Source organism: Echeneis naucrates, chromosome 16, assembly GCF_900963305.1.
Source record: "Echeneis naucrates chromosome 16, fEcheNa1.1, whole genome shotgun sequence".
Taxonomy (NCBI): domain Eukaryota; kingdom Metazoa; phylum Chordata; class Actinopteri; order Carangiformes; family Echeneidae; genus Echeneis; species Echeneis naucrates.
Genome location: NC_042526.1, coordinates 16568311 through 16585551, shown reverse-complemented (window position 1 = coordinate 16585551; position 17241 = coordinate 16568311). Strand labels below are relative to the sequence as shown.

General features: G+C 39.9%; 1 protein-coding gene across 2 annotated transcripts; it reads left to right on the top strand.

Annotated features, from left to right (window-relative positions):
- The first annotated feature begins 1282 nt into the window (after positions 1-1282).
- tasor2 (transcription activation suppressor family member 2) lies at positions 1283-17241 on the top strand. 2 transcript variants are annotated; one of them, XM_029522983.1, is made up of 22 exons: positions 1283-1721; positions 1992-2140; positions 2282-2377; positions 2496-2568; positions 4259-4350; positions 4468-4605; positions 4915-5048; positions 5160-5176; positions 5366-5465; positions 5556-5650; positions 5762-5868; positions 6015-6087; positions 6185-6256; positions 6439-8586; positions 9395-9710; positions 9898-10354; positions 11047-14457; positions 14984-15106; positions 15254-15407; positions 15512-15617; positions 16431-16612; positions 16819-17241. In XM_029522983.1, the coding sequence occupies exons 1-22, from the start codon at positions 1688-1690 to the stop codon at positions 16917-16919; spliced, it is 8178 nt and encodes a 2725-aa protein (XP_029378843.1). In that variant the 5' UTR covers positions 1283-1687; the 3' UTR covers positions 16920-17241. The 2 variants fall into 2 exon arrangements, with proteins under 2 accessions (XP_029378843.1, XP_029378842.1); XM_029522982.1 differs by having other exon boundaries at positions 8957-9710.

Genomic DNA, 17241 nt, shown 5'->3' with positions numbered 1-17241 from the left:
CGGCTGGACAGGTGCCTTCTCATGTATCTGGCATGAGATGATATTTTGAGCTTGCAAGAGCTACTTAGCTTTGCCAGAACTGTATATAGTCAAGGAGCAGTAAAGTCTTTCACCAATCAGAGAACTTGAATGTTGCCCCTGTTGAAACACAGGTGCATTCAAGCAATATTTTCTATTCACCATTCAAGGGACACCCCATTTCTTCTTTCATGTTGTCCCCCATAGCAAGCATTAACACTTAATATGTGTGACTGTAGTGATGACTCTGCACATCCTTAGGTATTTCCTGTTGCGTTACATCTGGTCGCTGTCGCTGCATAGAAATATAGCAAGGCTCTTCATATTTGTGTTTACATTGGTCTACCAGAAACATGACAGGGTTGTTTCACTGTGCTTTGATGGCTGTTTTAGTCCTGTTGGTAAGCACATTATCAACAAATTTGACAACAAAACGTATTGTCTGTCCTGTAGAGCAAAACCTCAGCAAATGAAAAGCTATTTGTTTTAATACTGTTTGGATTTTATGAAGTACATGACTACAATGAGAAACACTTTTGATATTTTAAGGTTAATATTATAGAAAGCTTGTAGTGATGATGAAAATTTATGCCAACTTAACCAGTCTATATCAATGTAGTTTGAGTTCCTTGGTCGCTCTTGTCATAACTAGCACGTAAAGACAAATTTGGGAGAACAGTTTCTGCCACAATGAATCGTTAGTCTACAATAGTTTTTGAAAAAAAATGGCTTTTATTTTGTTTTGCATCACAAAAAACAAAGTGGAAAAGCAAAAAGGTACAATGGTGTTACTCTGAAATCAATCCTCTGGAAGTGAATCATCATTAAAGAGATGAGAACCCAAAGGAGTTTAAGTTTAAAAGCCAAGGCCGGCTTCAAAACCAAAAGCATAAACCATGAGGCACAATCAAACTGCCATGAGCTTGATGGTTGGGGATCGCTCGATTCACAGCATATGATGGCGAATTTCAAAAATACTGATCTTGAGATTAAAATTGGTGATCTATTAGACGGAGACACGTGATGGGCCATGGCTCCATATTATTCAGACAAGTGAAGCTAAAAGTTGGATGGACCCAATGTCGCTGCTGTTACCATGTTGTTGTCAGTAAACCCAAATATATCGGGCCAACACAGCAGCGTGCCGTTCAACCACACCGGATGGTGGTCGGCATCGTTTGGGTTAGTCGGTTAGTCAGTCATCCACCATCCAGGAAAGAGGAAGCAGAGCGGAGACGTGAGCACTGCCGGGATCTAATCTCACCGCCGCTCAGTCGCAGTGTTCACTTTCAAGATGGATGCTTCCCCTCGGTAGGTTTCTGTTTCCTTTTCGAAACGGACCGTTCACGCGTTCCTGGTCCATCCGAGAAGACACGCTGGAGACCGGAGAGCTCTCCCCTTCGCCCGGACCCGCCAGCACGGAAGCGACCGAAGCAGATTTCGGTGGAAATATCTGCCCTGTTTGGACTCTGTCGCATTTTCTAACTTCCAGGTTGTCGCATTAATATGTCTGTGGAAACTGCGGCGAAAGCACGAGTGACTTTCAGAGGATTATCAGACACGAGACATAAAGGACTAAATTCCAATCCACCTGTAACGTTTAACACTGGACACGGCTTTTTTCCACGAAGGGCAAAGGGAGAGCGACAGATTTCATAAGATTCCAGCAATGGAAAGTGGAAATGGTGGCGCCTCGAGTAAAGGTGACGAGCCTTCTCCCTTCATGCAACTCTTAACTTTCCTCACAGACGTGGCTCGGATGTTTATTTCCACTCGTGTATTCCTGCTAATGTTATATAAACCCAATGGCAAATGGACACGACGGGTCCTGCCTGGTCCCCTCTTAGAACAAATAGTCCCAGACTTAGAAAACTTTTTTTTTTTCTCTCTCGTGAGCAAAAAAACCTCTGTGGTCTGTTGACGCCATGTCTGCTGTGCGTTGAGCTCCTGTGTGTGTCTCTGTCCACTTTTAGGTGTCTTAGTCCCCGTTTCAGACACTTCTGACGAATTTCGAAACGGCATTCTGGCTCCACTTCAGAGTGCCTACTTGTATGAGGAGTCTCATCTGTCTTTTAAATATAAGTCTGCAGTCTTGGTGAAGAACCCGGCTCTGGAAAAAAAGGTCTGTTTACACATTCATTTATTTTCGGGGAAGACATGAAAACAGCAGCTGCTCTTTGCAAAAGTAACATCAACAAGAATTGAAAATGGCATTAAGGTTTTGGTTACATTGATTTTTTTTATTTTTTTTAATCTCTATCAGTATAATACCTTCAGGGCAAAGAAGAGGGCAGCAGGATACTCAGAGGAAGATTTGGAGGAAACTTATGGCTTTTTACTATTTGACGATGTCAGCGAGGTACACATATCACACACTGCCACACTTGTACACAAGAAGTGTTTCCACAAGCCTTCCAACCATGCTGATGTTTTTTTTTTGTTTGTTTGTTTGTTTGTTTTTAACCTCTACTTTTAAGGCTCATGCACTTGGAGACACTGGTGTTCACACGAGAAATGGTACATGTACAACTCTGGGAGATCCTTGCAAGGGTAAATTATCATTCGTTCTACTTCCTTAAACTCGAACAATGTCTACCGATGGTGAGCTCACAGGCACAAGTCAGTTATGAATATAACTGTTCAGCCTTGAACAACAAAGAGATCGTATTTCATTGCAGAAAGCCAAGACACCATTTGGAGAAATTGCAGATCTACTTTAAGCCTTACCTTGACGGCCTTATCCAGGAATTTGTCCACAACAAGCATGTTGTCCTTAGTGGAGACTCTAGTGTATGTAAGGCAAGAAGTAGTCCATATTACGTTCCCTGTGTCCCTCTGTATTTGAAAGTGAAACAAAAAGAATCAGTTAAATAAATGTATAGAAATGAAAGTGAATGTGAAACAGAAACTGATTTTGCGATTAAGATATTCACAGTGTCATTGGTTTTGGACATGGAAAGGCAGTGTTTTCATTTAAGGTCTGTTTTACTGCACATTGAACACAGATCTCACTGAATTTAAATATGCACTTACTGCTGCATCTATTTTGCCGTAAACCTTCAAAATTAGAGGGAACAAAAAGAAATGTTGCTTCTTAATTATTGTCTGCACTAGTTGTCTACCTGTTTTAGGCTGTGGTTAGTTTAGAGGTCATCAGATATAAAGATTGGTCAAAGTCCTCTATACGGAGCTGTTTTTCATTTGACGTGAAAACAACAGCCCCACTGTGTTGCATGTTTTTAAATGTAGCAGCATTGCACGAGGACAGTCTGTGACTTAACGTCCATTACTCTTTTGATTTATTTTAAGTTTTAACATATTTTAAATTTGATTTTTGGAGATTTCCCACATATATAAGATAACTTCTTATACCAAAAACATGAATTCCTTACATTATTACTGACTCTGTATGGATTAAAGGTACATTAAAGATATGCTATCATCAATGATATGTAGTTGTTTTCCACTTTTAAACAGCAGGTCACAGCTGAGGGAGTCAAGTAAAACTGCCCTAACCTGCCAAGCCGGTCTTGAGATGGTTGGTTTTAGCTCCTACATTCAGATTTTTTTAAGTTCTTGTTTTCTGGACAATTCCACTTAATTCAAAATCTTATCTGTACCAATTCATAATTATTTAACTGTGCTTTTTAGAATTAAATAATCAAGGCTTTGAATGCTTCTCTGATGACCTCTTGATAGTTGCTTAGTTGTATTTTATACAAAATGGGCTCTTAAGTCACTTGAGTAAATGCACTATGTTTTGAAATATGTACAGGCCTACAAATGTGACTTTCACTGAAGGAGAAACCCATATCCTTCATGTCAAACTCATTTTAAACAAGACCTAAGCTGTTCCTGCTTTGTCCTTTCTTAACTTAAAAATACCACAAGTAAACGCCAATATTTTGGATTTGCAGTTCTTTTTACACTTTTCACTTTGTAATTTTCACCTGTAGTAATTTTGTTGGTGGATGCAGAGCAGTGTCAGTATTGAGGCCTGTTGAAGTTGTCGTGAGGCTATATTCCGTTACAGTTTGGGAGTTCATGCAGATAGTAAATGAATGTGTGCTGTGTCCTACACGATTGTGAAATCTTAAGGTGTGGCTGGACTGCTTTAGGAATGTCAGTTGTTTGAAAAGTCACCTTCAAGCGTTAAAAATTATAATATAAAATTCACCTTCCCTGTGTATTCTTTTCTATCCGAACACACTTTAAGTGAAAGTCTGCTGTGCTTACTCAGGTGTTTATATCTCGATGTACTCTGACTGTTTGGATCTGAATCGCTGGTATCATGGCAAATCTGGATACATTGCCATCATCAGACTGACAAAGGTACTGAGAAATGCGAGTTTTCAGATGGTTTTATGTGAGAACTTTGATCATTGTGTTTTTATTCAAAGGAAAAAATATTCTATTAATAATAATTTTTCCTTTTATGGTTACCACCAGGGGAAAGTTAAAAAAGTTTTGGAGAACTACACACAGAATTTCACGGCACCCACTGTGGGGTTTGACTGCCATGTGTCGGAGCAGCTGCCCTCAGTGTCTGCACAAACCAGCTCCTTTCTTGCTTTTGAGAGAACCCAGGTAGGGGGAGCCAGGTGTGGATGGGCTAAATTTGTTCACCGGTTTCATAACATTGATCCTATTCTGCTGTTTTTCACTGCTTTCATCCTTACACGTAAGCGCTAAACCTACACACAAATATAAATGCATGTAAATAACAATGTAAAACAACTACAAATTAATTTCATCAGATCATTCCACCTACCACCAGTACTTTATCAGTATCAGTCATCAGATGTGCATAGATGTATTCTTGTGAGCACAGTACTCTTGTGCAACTTAATACATGTTAAGAAGGCAACTCATGTGCCTCATGCTTTTGTCTTGCAGTATTACATGTATGAGCTGATAGGTGATGAAAGTGACGAAACAGCTCAGTCTCCCAGTGCCGCCTGTCCTTTTGCTATTGTATCATTTTCATATACGGACACCGATGCAACGTTTGTAGTGCAACCAGAGACCAGGTACTGTGACACTATAGTAAGAAGTCATTTTCCCTCCAGTTCATTTCTGATATAATACAATTTAATATAATAGTCAACAGATACTGATTGTTTCCTAATTTCTCTTTTCAGTGAAAAGAAAAAACAGGGTAAGCAACAGCAAGTCCAGTCAAGATTTTTCTTTGTCACTAAGAAGTACATGTACTCTACAGTTATGTAGCTTACAACGAATAGTAAAATTAAATTTAACAGGTGTACCTAATGAAGCAGTTACTAGAAATGGACACCAATGAAAATGCAAAAGGACTTTTCAATAGTTGTATTTGATTTCATTTCAGTTTGTCATTACCTACCCTGGAAGGGTAAGCTTCAAATAGGCAACCAGTTTTATAATGTCACACTGAGGTCTACAGGAGGAGCTTTGATTCCTGCAAAACTGTAAGTTCAAAATATCTGCTGTATTATATATACAATTCAATCATTAGATTGTGTAAACTATATTGTTCTTTGTGTTTGTTTCCATTTTAGGCCACCAGTGCTCAAAGTTGACAGAGCAATTTCCATGTCAAATCTCATACAACTGTTACCAAAGGGAGTCTTTGAAACCTTCTTCTGTGGTGAAGGTATGTTTTCAAGATTTTATTATTATCCAAGAGTAACAACAAGGAAAGTTTTGACAAATCCTGTATTTAGTAAATATATGGTAAAGAATATGGGTTTCTTCTGCCTTTCAGTCTCTCTCGACAACTTGTACTGCAGTGTGTGTGAGCTGATTTCCTCTGACGTGGAAGAAACCAGCGCTCTCTCTTTACTTCTGGAGCAGATCAAGGAGAAGGATCTTGTAAGTGTTTTTATAGTAATGTCTATTATTTTCTTTTGGGACAGTGGCACCAAGATTAATATCACTTTGTGGGGTGGGGGTTTGTGGCATATTTTATTTGATGTCTAACAATAACAAAAGTACTTGACAAGCCCATTTATTTATAGGCTCTCCCTGTTCGACTGAATGACCGTGGTTTGCTTATCCTGTTGCATTCTTCCCATGTCTTCACATATGATGGTAAGAGAGCTTATGATACTGACAGTCTCATAACAAAAGTATATCTTTCTTACTAACTAAAATCCAACTTTAGCTACATGTCCTTGTGTCTTTTTAGATACTGGATCAAATGAAACTGAGGTCCTGCAAGGCATGTTTGTTTTTCCAGACTCGCGAGCTATACAAAGAGGTAATTTCAGCTTGTGTTAATCAGAAGATAGTTTTTTTTTTTTTTTTTTTTTTTTTTTTCCCCTCCTCTCCTCAGATTCTTCTCCTACTCAATGACACCTGTAGCATGTACTGATAAGCAGTAATAAACACTCAGGGCAAAATTAGAAGAAATTAAAATAATTGCTTCTTGATTTATTACAGGCACAAAATCTGGACAGAGAAAGGCAACTGCGTCATCTGACATCCTTTGGATTCTCCCAGTACTAACTTACGCTGAGAGTGAAGCTGAGAAAACACTGTTTGATGCAAGTGAAGAACTATGTGAAGTTTTGGCTCAACACATACAGAATTATGCAACATTAATTAATCCTGGGTTGCCATTAAGTCCCTCAAGGGAAGTAAACATGTTTCCAGATCAGTATGATGTTCTGGATACACATAATCACCTATACTCAACCCCTGATTGGACTAAGAGGGCATGGGAGAACTTAAGGTCATACATGAGCAAACCAGACTCCTTTCAACTACCAGTGTCCAGGGCTTCAGAGATTTTGGCAGCTGGACAAGAGGAACGAAGAGAAGACCTTGATGACGATGTCTACATCTGTCTGTCATCTCCTGAGGAGGCACCAGCCAGTCCTATAGACATGGGGTCGGAGGACAGGTTGTCAGAGCAGACATGTCCTGTAAATTCTGAGACACCTGCACACAGTTGTTTAACAAATGCAGGAGCACTGGTTGACTCTACAAATGAACCTCAAACTGTTGCATTGGATGACATGCAAGCAGGAGACACAACCAAAGACAAAGAAAAAACTGAAATGTCTATTGAAGTAAAAACTGATGATGCAGTGAGACAGAATCTGCTGATTCACCCTACGTCAGATGACCTTTCAGCAGAGCTGATTGTCAGCATCACTTCAGCAGAACAAACTCTCACTGATGAGAGTATAAGTGTCATCAGTACTGTATCAGCAACAAAACAAAATGAGTTTCAGCTTTCAGGTTTTTCAGCTGCCAAATTGCAAACAGCAGAAGATCACTGTCTGCATGATGGAACAGTCCAAATCAACAATAAAGGGAACGATGAGACCAATGCCAAAAAAAGAAAAGGGGGGAAACTATGTAGGAGACCTCCCAAAGGTTTTAAAAAGGCGCCTAAAGCAAGTGGTGGAAATGTCAGTTTACCGACTGTCAAAATACCAGGGGAGGTTGATATCTCCATGAGTCAGAAGGACGAGGCCAAGGAACTATCGGGCAACTCAAAACTCAATGCTGGGCCACTCATTGTTGATTGGAGAAAATTACCAAGGCGAAGACGGAAATTTGGAAAACTATCAACTAAGAGTAAGAAAGTTCGGGCTGCGGCTGTTAGAGTAGCACAAGAGAAAAATTCAGCTCATGACCAGCAGAGCTCAGAGGTCAATGTTTCAGTGGAACTTGAAATTTGTCCTTTGAGGAAGAAAACAGAGCGCTGGGATATAAAGCCAGTTGTCAGCGAATGTGGCAGAATTTTGGTTCCTTTTGGCTCTGTAGATGTTGCTGATCGAATTACATGTATGAAGGATAAACCTGAGTTTGCAAAAGATGAACAGCACACTGAAAAACTGTTGGTGGAGGGTGTGAATGCTCATGCCACAGTCGACATGGAACAAGACTATGGCAGTGCTCCAGAGGCAGCTTTGGATGAAAGAGTGGCCACAACATCTAAGGACGGAGCAAACCCTCTTCAAAATGTTGTGACGGGTCATAATAAAACTGAAGATAGGCTTCTGAAACAATCAGATTGTTTATTTCCATTGGAACCTGAGAGTAATGAGCGTTCTTTAGATATAGACAGTATGGACACTTTCTGCCCGGAGCCGGTAAGAGAAAAGCTAGCTGACCCACCCTCCCAAAGAACGTGCGCATCAAAAGGAGATTTTCTTTTGAATAAATTGAAATCGGTTCTTTTAAGGGGAAAGAGAAAAAACAATTTCCTTGTGTCAGGTGGAATGACCACAGATGCTGCCCAGAACATTGAACCTTGTATGAAGAAGGGTAAAGGTGAAACTGATGCTGAGACGTTGAAGAGTAATGACGCAGTTTCAAGTTTGACTGTGATCAGTGAATCTGTCGATCCTGTTTTTGCATATGCTTTAGGGCTGACCCCTAGAGTAAAACCTATTCAAGTACAGGAGAGTCAGGATTCCCAAGTATGGGAAGTCCAGACAGAGACTAAAGAACAAACCCTTCAAGTCAAACATCCTGAAATCATACAAAGGCCTCCATCAATTTTCCAAAGGAGGAGTAGGATTAAAAAAATCAGAAGGCATCAAGGCATCCCTACAGAATATATTAAAAAGAAATGTAAGTCAAAATTCCTTATTCTTGGAATGCACATTTTGTAGAATCAGTAAAATCCTTCCAATATTGTGCTTGACATTCAAACTGACTCTTCCTTTTCTGGGTTCTCTTTCTTCTGCAACTGTCTTCAACATGCTATAACTGCATGTGGCTAATGTGTTTGTAGTTTTTAGTTTGCTTTTGCGCTTCTCTTGCTTATCCTGTGCTTGGCCAGTGCTATCCATTTGCACCAAAAGATGGTTTAACAGATTAGGACCCGTGGCACCGTTAAAAATTCATAATCATAATGTATTAATATATTTCAAATGCTTTCAATGTGCTACTTTTATTTTCATGCATTTTCTCTTTTTTCTCCTATGTTTTGTCTTCACAGGGTGGTTGCACTTTCAAACCCCAGCTTGTTTTACCACTGAAAAGCTCAAATCTAAAGAGTGTACTAGGAATAATTCTGTCAGGAAGACTGTTAAGGAAAGAGTGAGCAGTTCTTGCTCATCCACAGATGCTTTGAACTTGCTTGCTGACTTGGCACTTGGTGCCGGTAAAGACCAGGTTCCACCACAACCAGACCCAGCACTTGAAAGAAAACCTGAGACAAGTTTGAAGAAGTGTGGCCTTACAAAAGATGTTACCAGTGCCGAACAAGAGTCAGTTCTTCATGCTCTGCTTAGACAGCCTGCTGCTATACCCACTCAGCCTTTCAAATCTCATTCACCGAGCCATCTTGCAGGGGAAAGTGAATTGGTTGGTTTCATTTCTAAAGAACATACTTACTCACTGCCCCCATCTTCCCCTCTTCCACTGGGTTTGCCAGGTACACCCTTCCAGGTATCCCCTTTAAGTGGTTCCACCAGACTGCTGCAGGCTTACCAGCAGTTGTATGGCGATGGAATTCAAACACTACACCCCACTGTTTGTCACGAAGACAAACTTGAACTCAACCGCAGGACTCCAGAGCACCTGAAAAAACACATGCCGGGCAGGAGAAAGTTCAGACACTCCCGCACTTTCGTTAAGAAAGGTGCATCTATCCAAGTCACAAGGGAATGGAACGAAAACTACGACTTTAATCGAGACAGCAGGTTTTCAAATGACTTCAGGGACAGAACTGTCGTACGAGCCTTGCATGGGTATGTATTTTTATTTTAATTTATGAAAAGTATCTCAGCATTGACAATAAAGAATCTTTCTTTTCCTATGTTGAAAATGTTTTCTTCTCTGCATGACAATATACCATATACAGTAAAGTCAACTTTCCGTATTGATCACATGAAATGTGACTTGACTAAAACAGCCTTTTTTCTCTATCTTTAACAGCCCATGGGATTACTCCATTCAAGACACAGCTGAAGAGGTACAGCTCATTGTCCACATATGGATAGGACTATTTTACAGCCGATCAACAGCCAGGTTCTTTCAGATGGACTCAAATGGTGACTCTTCAGAAGGGAGCGATTCTGTGGAAATGTCCACTAAAATGGTCCCAGCGGCACCAGTCGTCCTTGAGCTTAAGGCAAATTCATTTGGTGCTTCCTCAACTGTAGCAGACAAACAAGACCCTTCACCTTCAAAAGCTTTGGACCTCAGTAAGAAAGATAACTCTTCCTTAGACCAAGAATCAGCTGTTTTGGACTTGTCTCTGAAAAACGGCAATTCAGAGACTGTTGCTGCAGAACCTCAAGTCAGTAAAAGAGGGACTTCTGGATCCAGTGAACTGACAGAAGCAAGTGAAACAGTGAACACAATGGAGTCATCCGCGGTAGCCACACTTCAGGTTTGTTTCTAAAGTGGAGTACATGACACTATCCCATTTTGCCCATTTATAGACCCCAAAATGCTTTTTGCCACATAGACTCCAACAGGGCATACCTTCATCTTCGTTAAGCGCAGCCACTGAAGAATGGAAGCGTACTATCAGGGCCCTGTGCTTCTGCTTAAGTCTCTTTTCTCCAACAGGAGTGATATTCCACATACAGATTGCCAGTGGTTAGTGTTCCACAAGACTGGGCATGCAACTTTTGAACAAGTTGCCAAACTAACCATGTATCAGGCTCCAACTTGTTCAGGCTGAATTATACAGCGCCCACCAGTTAGTTAGTCTTAGCCACTGTTATGGACTCCTATCATTCTACCAGTGGTTTGGAATATATCTGCCATTTGCAAGAAAATGGCTGATATTTAGATGTTGTTTTCCACAAACCTTGTTTTCTGTTATCTCCATTACTGCTCTGCATAAAATTTTAGTTACCTGTCTAACCCTGCGTGGAGGGATTTAATCACAGCTTTTGTTGTTTGCAATAGGCATTGTTGGAGTTGCTGATGCATCCATTGCATAAATAACCTTCAAGTTTACAGCAAATAATAGTTCAAAATAAGCCAAAAGAAAAAGCATCCATAGCTTTCACTGAATGAACAAGTGTTTTTAATATGTAATTTTTATATTGTGCCATTTCTTTCTTCTTCCAGTGTCACAAAACAATGGTACATTCTACAGAGAAGATCAATGACATGAGCAAGGTTGGCGATAGCTATGAAGAGGACAAATCTTCTACTCCTTCCCAAAATGCTGGCTTTGATAAAGCATCTTTCAAAGATGATGGATTATTCAGTCCTCTACAAGAAGAAACAGAAAAGGCATTACTTGAGAGAGGAAATGTTGCAACTGCCTCAGGAACTGGCCATGTGTCACATGGATGCAGTGAAGACAACACATCTAAGAATGACGACCTTGAAAATCTGAAGACAAGTTTGGCTCAAAAACATGAGAAAAATTCATGCGAATCTATGAGAGACAAAAACGGAGAGTCCGACAAAGAAGCAGATAAAGTGGCTGAGCGTGATTACATTAAATCAAAAGTAAATTGGGAAGTAAAAGAAAACTCAAGCCAAAAAAGAAAAATAGAAGCTTTCCTAGAAGTGATTGATCAAGAGAAGCAGATATCCACAGAGGAACCTAAATCTGTTTCTTCGAGCTACAGTGAAAATGATGATGATGTTGATTGTGGTACAGAACAGGCAGGGGAAATTACTACAGGTCAAGATGGCATTGGAGAAGGCAATGTACTTGATGAAACAGACTGTTGCGTTTCAGCTGCTGTAGTTGAAGGAGATCTAAGTGAACAACCTTTGTCTATCATGTGTGAAAGTCCTGGTTCAGTAAAGAAAGATTGCATTCCAGACTGTTGTTGCCAAGCGCCATCTCAAGCAAACCATGAAGATGCTGCCTGCAGGGATTTCCAGTTGAGAGAGCTTCCTACAAATGGACATGCGTTGGCAGGTGAAAAGGTACTTCTAGGAAAGGTTCCTGTCATTGTCTCTGAAATGGAGCAAGATGACAATCAAACTACAAGTGAGGATATGTCAGAAAATGATATTTGTTTGGCAGACAAGGTGCAACATCAGACGGTAGAATTGCCCACATCCCTTGAGTCTTGTCAAGCAGAGTCAATCCCAAAGACCAAGGACAGTTTGGAAGAAGGACGGAATAGTGATCATACAACATCAGCTGTGGAAAAGAAAGAGGATGGTAGCACAGCCCAAGAAGAAGCATTTCATTCCAACCCACATTCACCTCAGGACGAGGCTGTGAAAAAATGTGAAGCCTTTGAGACACTGACGAAAGAAACAGATCTGGCAATGGAGAGAACAAATGAGCGTTTGGAAATGGGTTCTAGTGGGATTTTAATTCCATTTATAGGACTAGACATCTCTGGAGAGGATATGCTGCAACCAAATATCCCACAGCAACAAAGCAAGGTTGAAGAAGCCGTTCAAAGCCAGAAGGAAATGCCAATCATCAATAACGCTTCATACTTTGACATGATCAGAGAAATAAGCAGTACAGCTGAAACGCGTACACTCTCTGCTGACAAAGTTTTACTTCTTGGTACAAGTGAAACAAACCATGAAATGGGATCAGGAAGTGAGTGTGATAACAGATGTCCTACACCAACTTTGGATGAGAGGCCGTACGACTGGGTACCATGTTCAGGCCCTTGCAGGAGTACTTCTGCTTTCAGTAGCAATGAAAGCTACAAAACTCATGAATGCCTTAACAGCTCAAAGCCTGTCGATGATGAGATGCCTTGTGAGCAAAAACTCCAAACTCACCCCACAGTTGGGAGTGATCAGAAACCTCTTCATCCTGATCTTGAACTAAGAACCTTAAGAGTGCTACAGAGTATAGATAAGCTTTTGTGCAAACCAAGCCACATTGACAAAGTGAACCAAATGGAAACAGCTCATATGAAAAACTATATTGATCAAACCCCGAACCTCGACATCAAGCATACCCCTGCATGTGTAAGCTCAAGCCACACTTCAGCTGACTTTAAGAAAATGAGTAATAAACTAGTGGAAGCATCGCCCTCCACATCTCATGAACTGCACAAACAATCGCCAGATCACTTTATTATATCACCTTTCAAAAGTAAATTAGAGAAGGTACTTGGTGTTAGGTTGCAGCTGAAGAAAACAGACTCACCACTTCTGCCACATAATTTTGAGAGAGGAGACCAAAAGAAGGAAACCTCTGTAGGACAAGATTATTGTCATTCCTATACATCTGTCCCCTCAGAGGGTTTGCACACCTTTACATCTAATATTAATCAAGGCAGGCATAAAACAGCACAACAGTCAAATTTAAATCTCGAACTCCGCTCACACAGTCAGCGTCCTGTCATGGCTGTAAAACCTTCTAAAAGTGATGAATGTCAGGTACACTGCAACTCTAAAGATGGAAAAATACAATACTCTGCTAAAAGCGACCAAACTGAAACCTCAGTAGCCGTAACTGCCACTCCCACTACCACAGCAAACAAGACAGAACATTTCTCCTCCGGACTAATTGATGATAGACAAGAGTCCAGAGAGAGTTGTTTGTCAAATGTAGTTGAAACCAAATCCAACTCAGAAAGAGCGAAATTGGCATTTTTAGATCCTGCTAATCAAGACCAAATAAAGGACACCAAGATTTCACCATCATCTCTGTCCACAGAGTCTTTTGAATCAGTAAAAAGTGATGGACACCAAGGCTCCTTGTCATGTAGTTTGCTTGAAAAAGTTGAGATAACAACTGAAGAGAACAGAGAGGTTGATCCGACAGCGTGCTCAGAAGCATCTTCTTCATTTGTTGAACACAAAGACAGTGCTGTAATTGGTGACCTGGGACCTCAAAGCTCGCTTGTGTGTACAATCTTCAACACCAATCGGAAGAGATCGCATTTTTTTCTAGACCAGGTTTCTCAGCAGTGCCTTCAAGATGATATCACTCAGGTTTCATTGGAAAAGGAGACTCTCATCTTCTCAGAGCAAATGAAACAGCTTCTGAAAAGGAATAAGAGAGAAGATGTCTACCACAAGGACTCACAGGACAAATCAAGTTTGTCCTGCACCAGTCCTGTGACTGTGTGCTTTTCCAGTCTAGAAGAGCAGGAGGACTCAGGGGAGTTCCTGGACACTCCGTTACTCGATGGACAAAAGTTCAAGGTAGATGTGTCTGACAGGAAGAGCATGGCAGACTCAACAGAAGAAAGGACTTTGCATCTTCAAAAATCATCTCCAGCACAAGGAAGGACTCTGAAGGAACATGCTGGAGTGTCTGATGTGACTGCAGAATGTGTGAGGTTATATGAAGAAAAAATGAATGACATTTGTGCTGTCCAGAAGGTTCAATCCAGACCGACGAACTTCACAATGGATACAAGTTACACAAAGCCTGAGCCAAGTAGCCATTTTGACTTCTGTTATAAAATGAAGAGAGAGATGGACGAGAGCTTCCGCAGTTGTCTGAACTCAGTTGTGAAGAAATCCTGCAAGACAAAGAACAAATTCTACATATTGGTGACATCAGATGATGAACTGTTTGAGGAAACCAAGGTAAAACAAGTTTTAAACTTCTGCTGTAATTTCAGTCTATATTCTGTATTTTGGTGTTGCAGTGTCTGTCTTGCAAACTTTTATCTTTTCCTATACATCCCTGTCATATGGACCAGTGGAAGGATGTGCCCAGATTACAGATAAATACCGCAGCTTAGTGACATTTGTAAGGTTTATCTCTTAAGTATCGCTTAACATCAGGCAAGAGGAACTGTTCATATAACGTCCGGCATTTTGACATGACCTGTTTGCCCACGGGTCGGGATATAGCCTTGAAGTGAAGTCACTCAGCAGGTCTTCAGACAAGTTTATTTATTACATTAAGCAACTAGCTCACAGACAGTATGCAATATGATATGTGCATTGCAAAGTGGAAGGAGCAAATTTTCAATTGCCACTGCTGAATAGGACTTCTCAGCTTTGACTTCAAAATGAACAAATACAGACAAGTTTCTTTCCCCTTCTTTCATCGAAACAATGAAACTTACTAGTGCAAAATTGCTATTTTGGTTTTTATTTTCAAAAGGCACATTTAGAAGCAGAGGGCCATACTGCCGTACAGCCATCTGAGTTTTTCCTCAGTGAGGATAGTTCTGCATCCCTACTCATCATCCTCAGGAATGAAGACATTGCAGAGCACATTTGTGAGGTAAAAAAAATCAGGAACTGTAAAAAAAATTTTTATAAAATATACACTCACACACATATACATGTATTTATATACATATGGGCACGCGTGCACACACGCACTGCAATGGCCACTCATAAATTGATGCCTTGCTCTCTGTTACTTCAGGTCCCACATTTGCTTGAACTGAAGAAGTCACCGGGTGTGCAGTTTGCTGGCATCGATGAACCAGATGATGTTGTGAATCTCACCTACCAGGAGCTGTTTGTGCAGGGAGGCTTTGTAATGCTTGACATGGCAGTACTGGAGACCCTTAGTATCTGTATGTAGACTGCAGACGTTTTGTTGACAGATTTTGCTATGTGATTATTATAATTCAACCAAGTTTGATTACATCTGTTTCTTTCTTTCTCTCTTTCTTCCTAGGTGACATGAGAAAATTTGCAGAAGTCTTGCGAGAATTAAGAAGAACAGGGAAGTGGAAATGGATGCTACACTACAGAAACAGTCGGCGACTAAAAGAAAAATCAAGGTAGGCGTCTACTTCCAGATAAGTTTTTATGAAATGTCAGTATTTTATTAATTTTCAATAAGCAAAACCACATAATTACACTGAGAAGAACATGTTGCAGTAAATGAATCAAGAACGAATAACCAAAGTAAAAGTACAAGAAGAACTCTGGCGCCTAGAAGTAGCAAATATTGATTAGATTTAAGACAAACCAAGAAGCTAAAAGGAAGAAAATTGACAAAACTATAAATAAAACATGTAGAACATTTAAGTAAATAAATAAATAGTCAGAATGTTTACTTCATATTGTTTGGTAATCATTACAGATAGAGTACCAAAAGATACTGTGATTTAATCATTCCACAAGATCAAACTTCAACCCTGCTGGTGAATGAGAGCAATATTCATTGTGCTTGTACTACTGACACCCATCGAACGGAGAGCTTTGTCCCTTTATAAGCACAGCTGGAGTAAATCTGGCAGTGATTCACGCTACAGTTTGTAATATTTCTGATCACTTTTTCCAGAAAAGAGAAGTAAACAAAGGTAAATGTTGGCTTGGTTGTTTCATTTGCATAAGTACTCATTCATATGCCCAATTTTTAAGTTTGACTTGTGTATACGAATACCTGTGAATTATTATGCAGAAATTTTCCCATTGCATCTTTAATTGACCATCTGCCGTCAGCCACTGTATTTTTCCAAATGCCCTGTATACATTTGTAGATTTGCAGACAGCCATAATTTAACAAACTGTTTTTTTTTTTTTTTGGTGCACTATGTCAAAGCTGGTGTACTGAATACTTAGTATTGCTTTTCTTCTCCCATGTGTAGGGTTAGTGAAGAGGTCAAAGAGAAGAAGCAAGTCTTGAACTCTTGTCAAGAAACTGGAATACTGGAGGTCTTGCCTTACCACGAGTGTGACCTCATGTCAAGAGATCAACCTGACTATCTCACATGTTTGATCCGCCTGCAAGTTCAGAATATATCTGCCCGCTACCCTATTTTTATAACTGGTGAGATCCTAACACATGAACACATTTACTTTGGCACCGAGTGAGTGATGTGACACACTCTAATTAGGTTTGATCAGTTTTTCCATGTTTCAGTGCCACAAAACTGACCATGTTAAAACACAGCACATAATAAAATCACCTGATGTTAGAGTGAACCCTTTTTTCTGTTATCTTAATGTTCTATATATGTTTTCTTGTTTTGACAGATACAACGGCCAATGGTACATTTGGGAGAAATGGAATTTTAACAATGACAATGGACTCTTTCCTGACAAATTCTATCAATGAAAGATTTTGTCTGACCTGAAAATGTCAGATGCATGTGACCTCAAGAACACAAAAAGGAAAAATCTATACTTCACCAGTTTAGGTTATTTCAAACGGACTACAAATGTACTCTCCTTAATTTCATAATTTATTCTCTTACTTTGTAAACTCAGTTATTCAGTTAATGAATAGAGTGACAATTACTGCCTACATACCGGCAGGTTTGCTGTACATACTGTGTTCATTTAGTTTTGTGTTTTTTCTGTAAATTATATTGTCATTTTGCTAAATAATGTGATTTTTATGTGGTAATAATTTTGCGTTTACTGATAAGATTGACTTTATAAAGCTGCAGCACAATC

Excerpts from the sequence above, each read along its gene's own strand:
- tasor2 (XM_029522982.1), top strand. The coding sequence starts at position 1,688 with ATGGAAAGTGGAAATGGTGGCGCCTCGAGTAAAG. Across the intron at positions 8,587-8,956 it reads AGAATATATTAAAAAGAAAT|GGTGGTTGCACTTTCAAACC; the intron begins GTAAGTCAAAAT and ends TTGTCTTCACAG. Across the intron at positions 15,107-15,253 it reads TTGCAGAGCACATTTGTGAG|GTCCCACATTTGCTTGAACT; the intron begins GTAAAAAAAATC and ends CTGTTACTTCAG.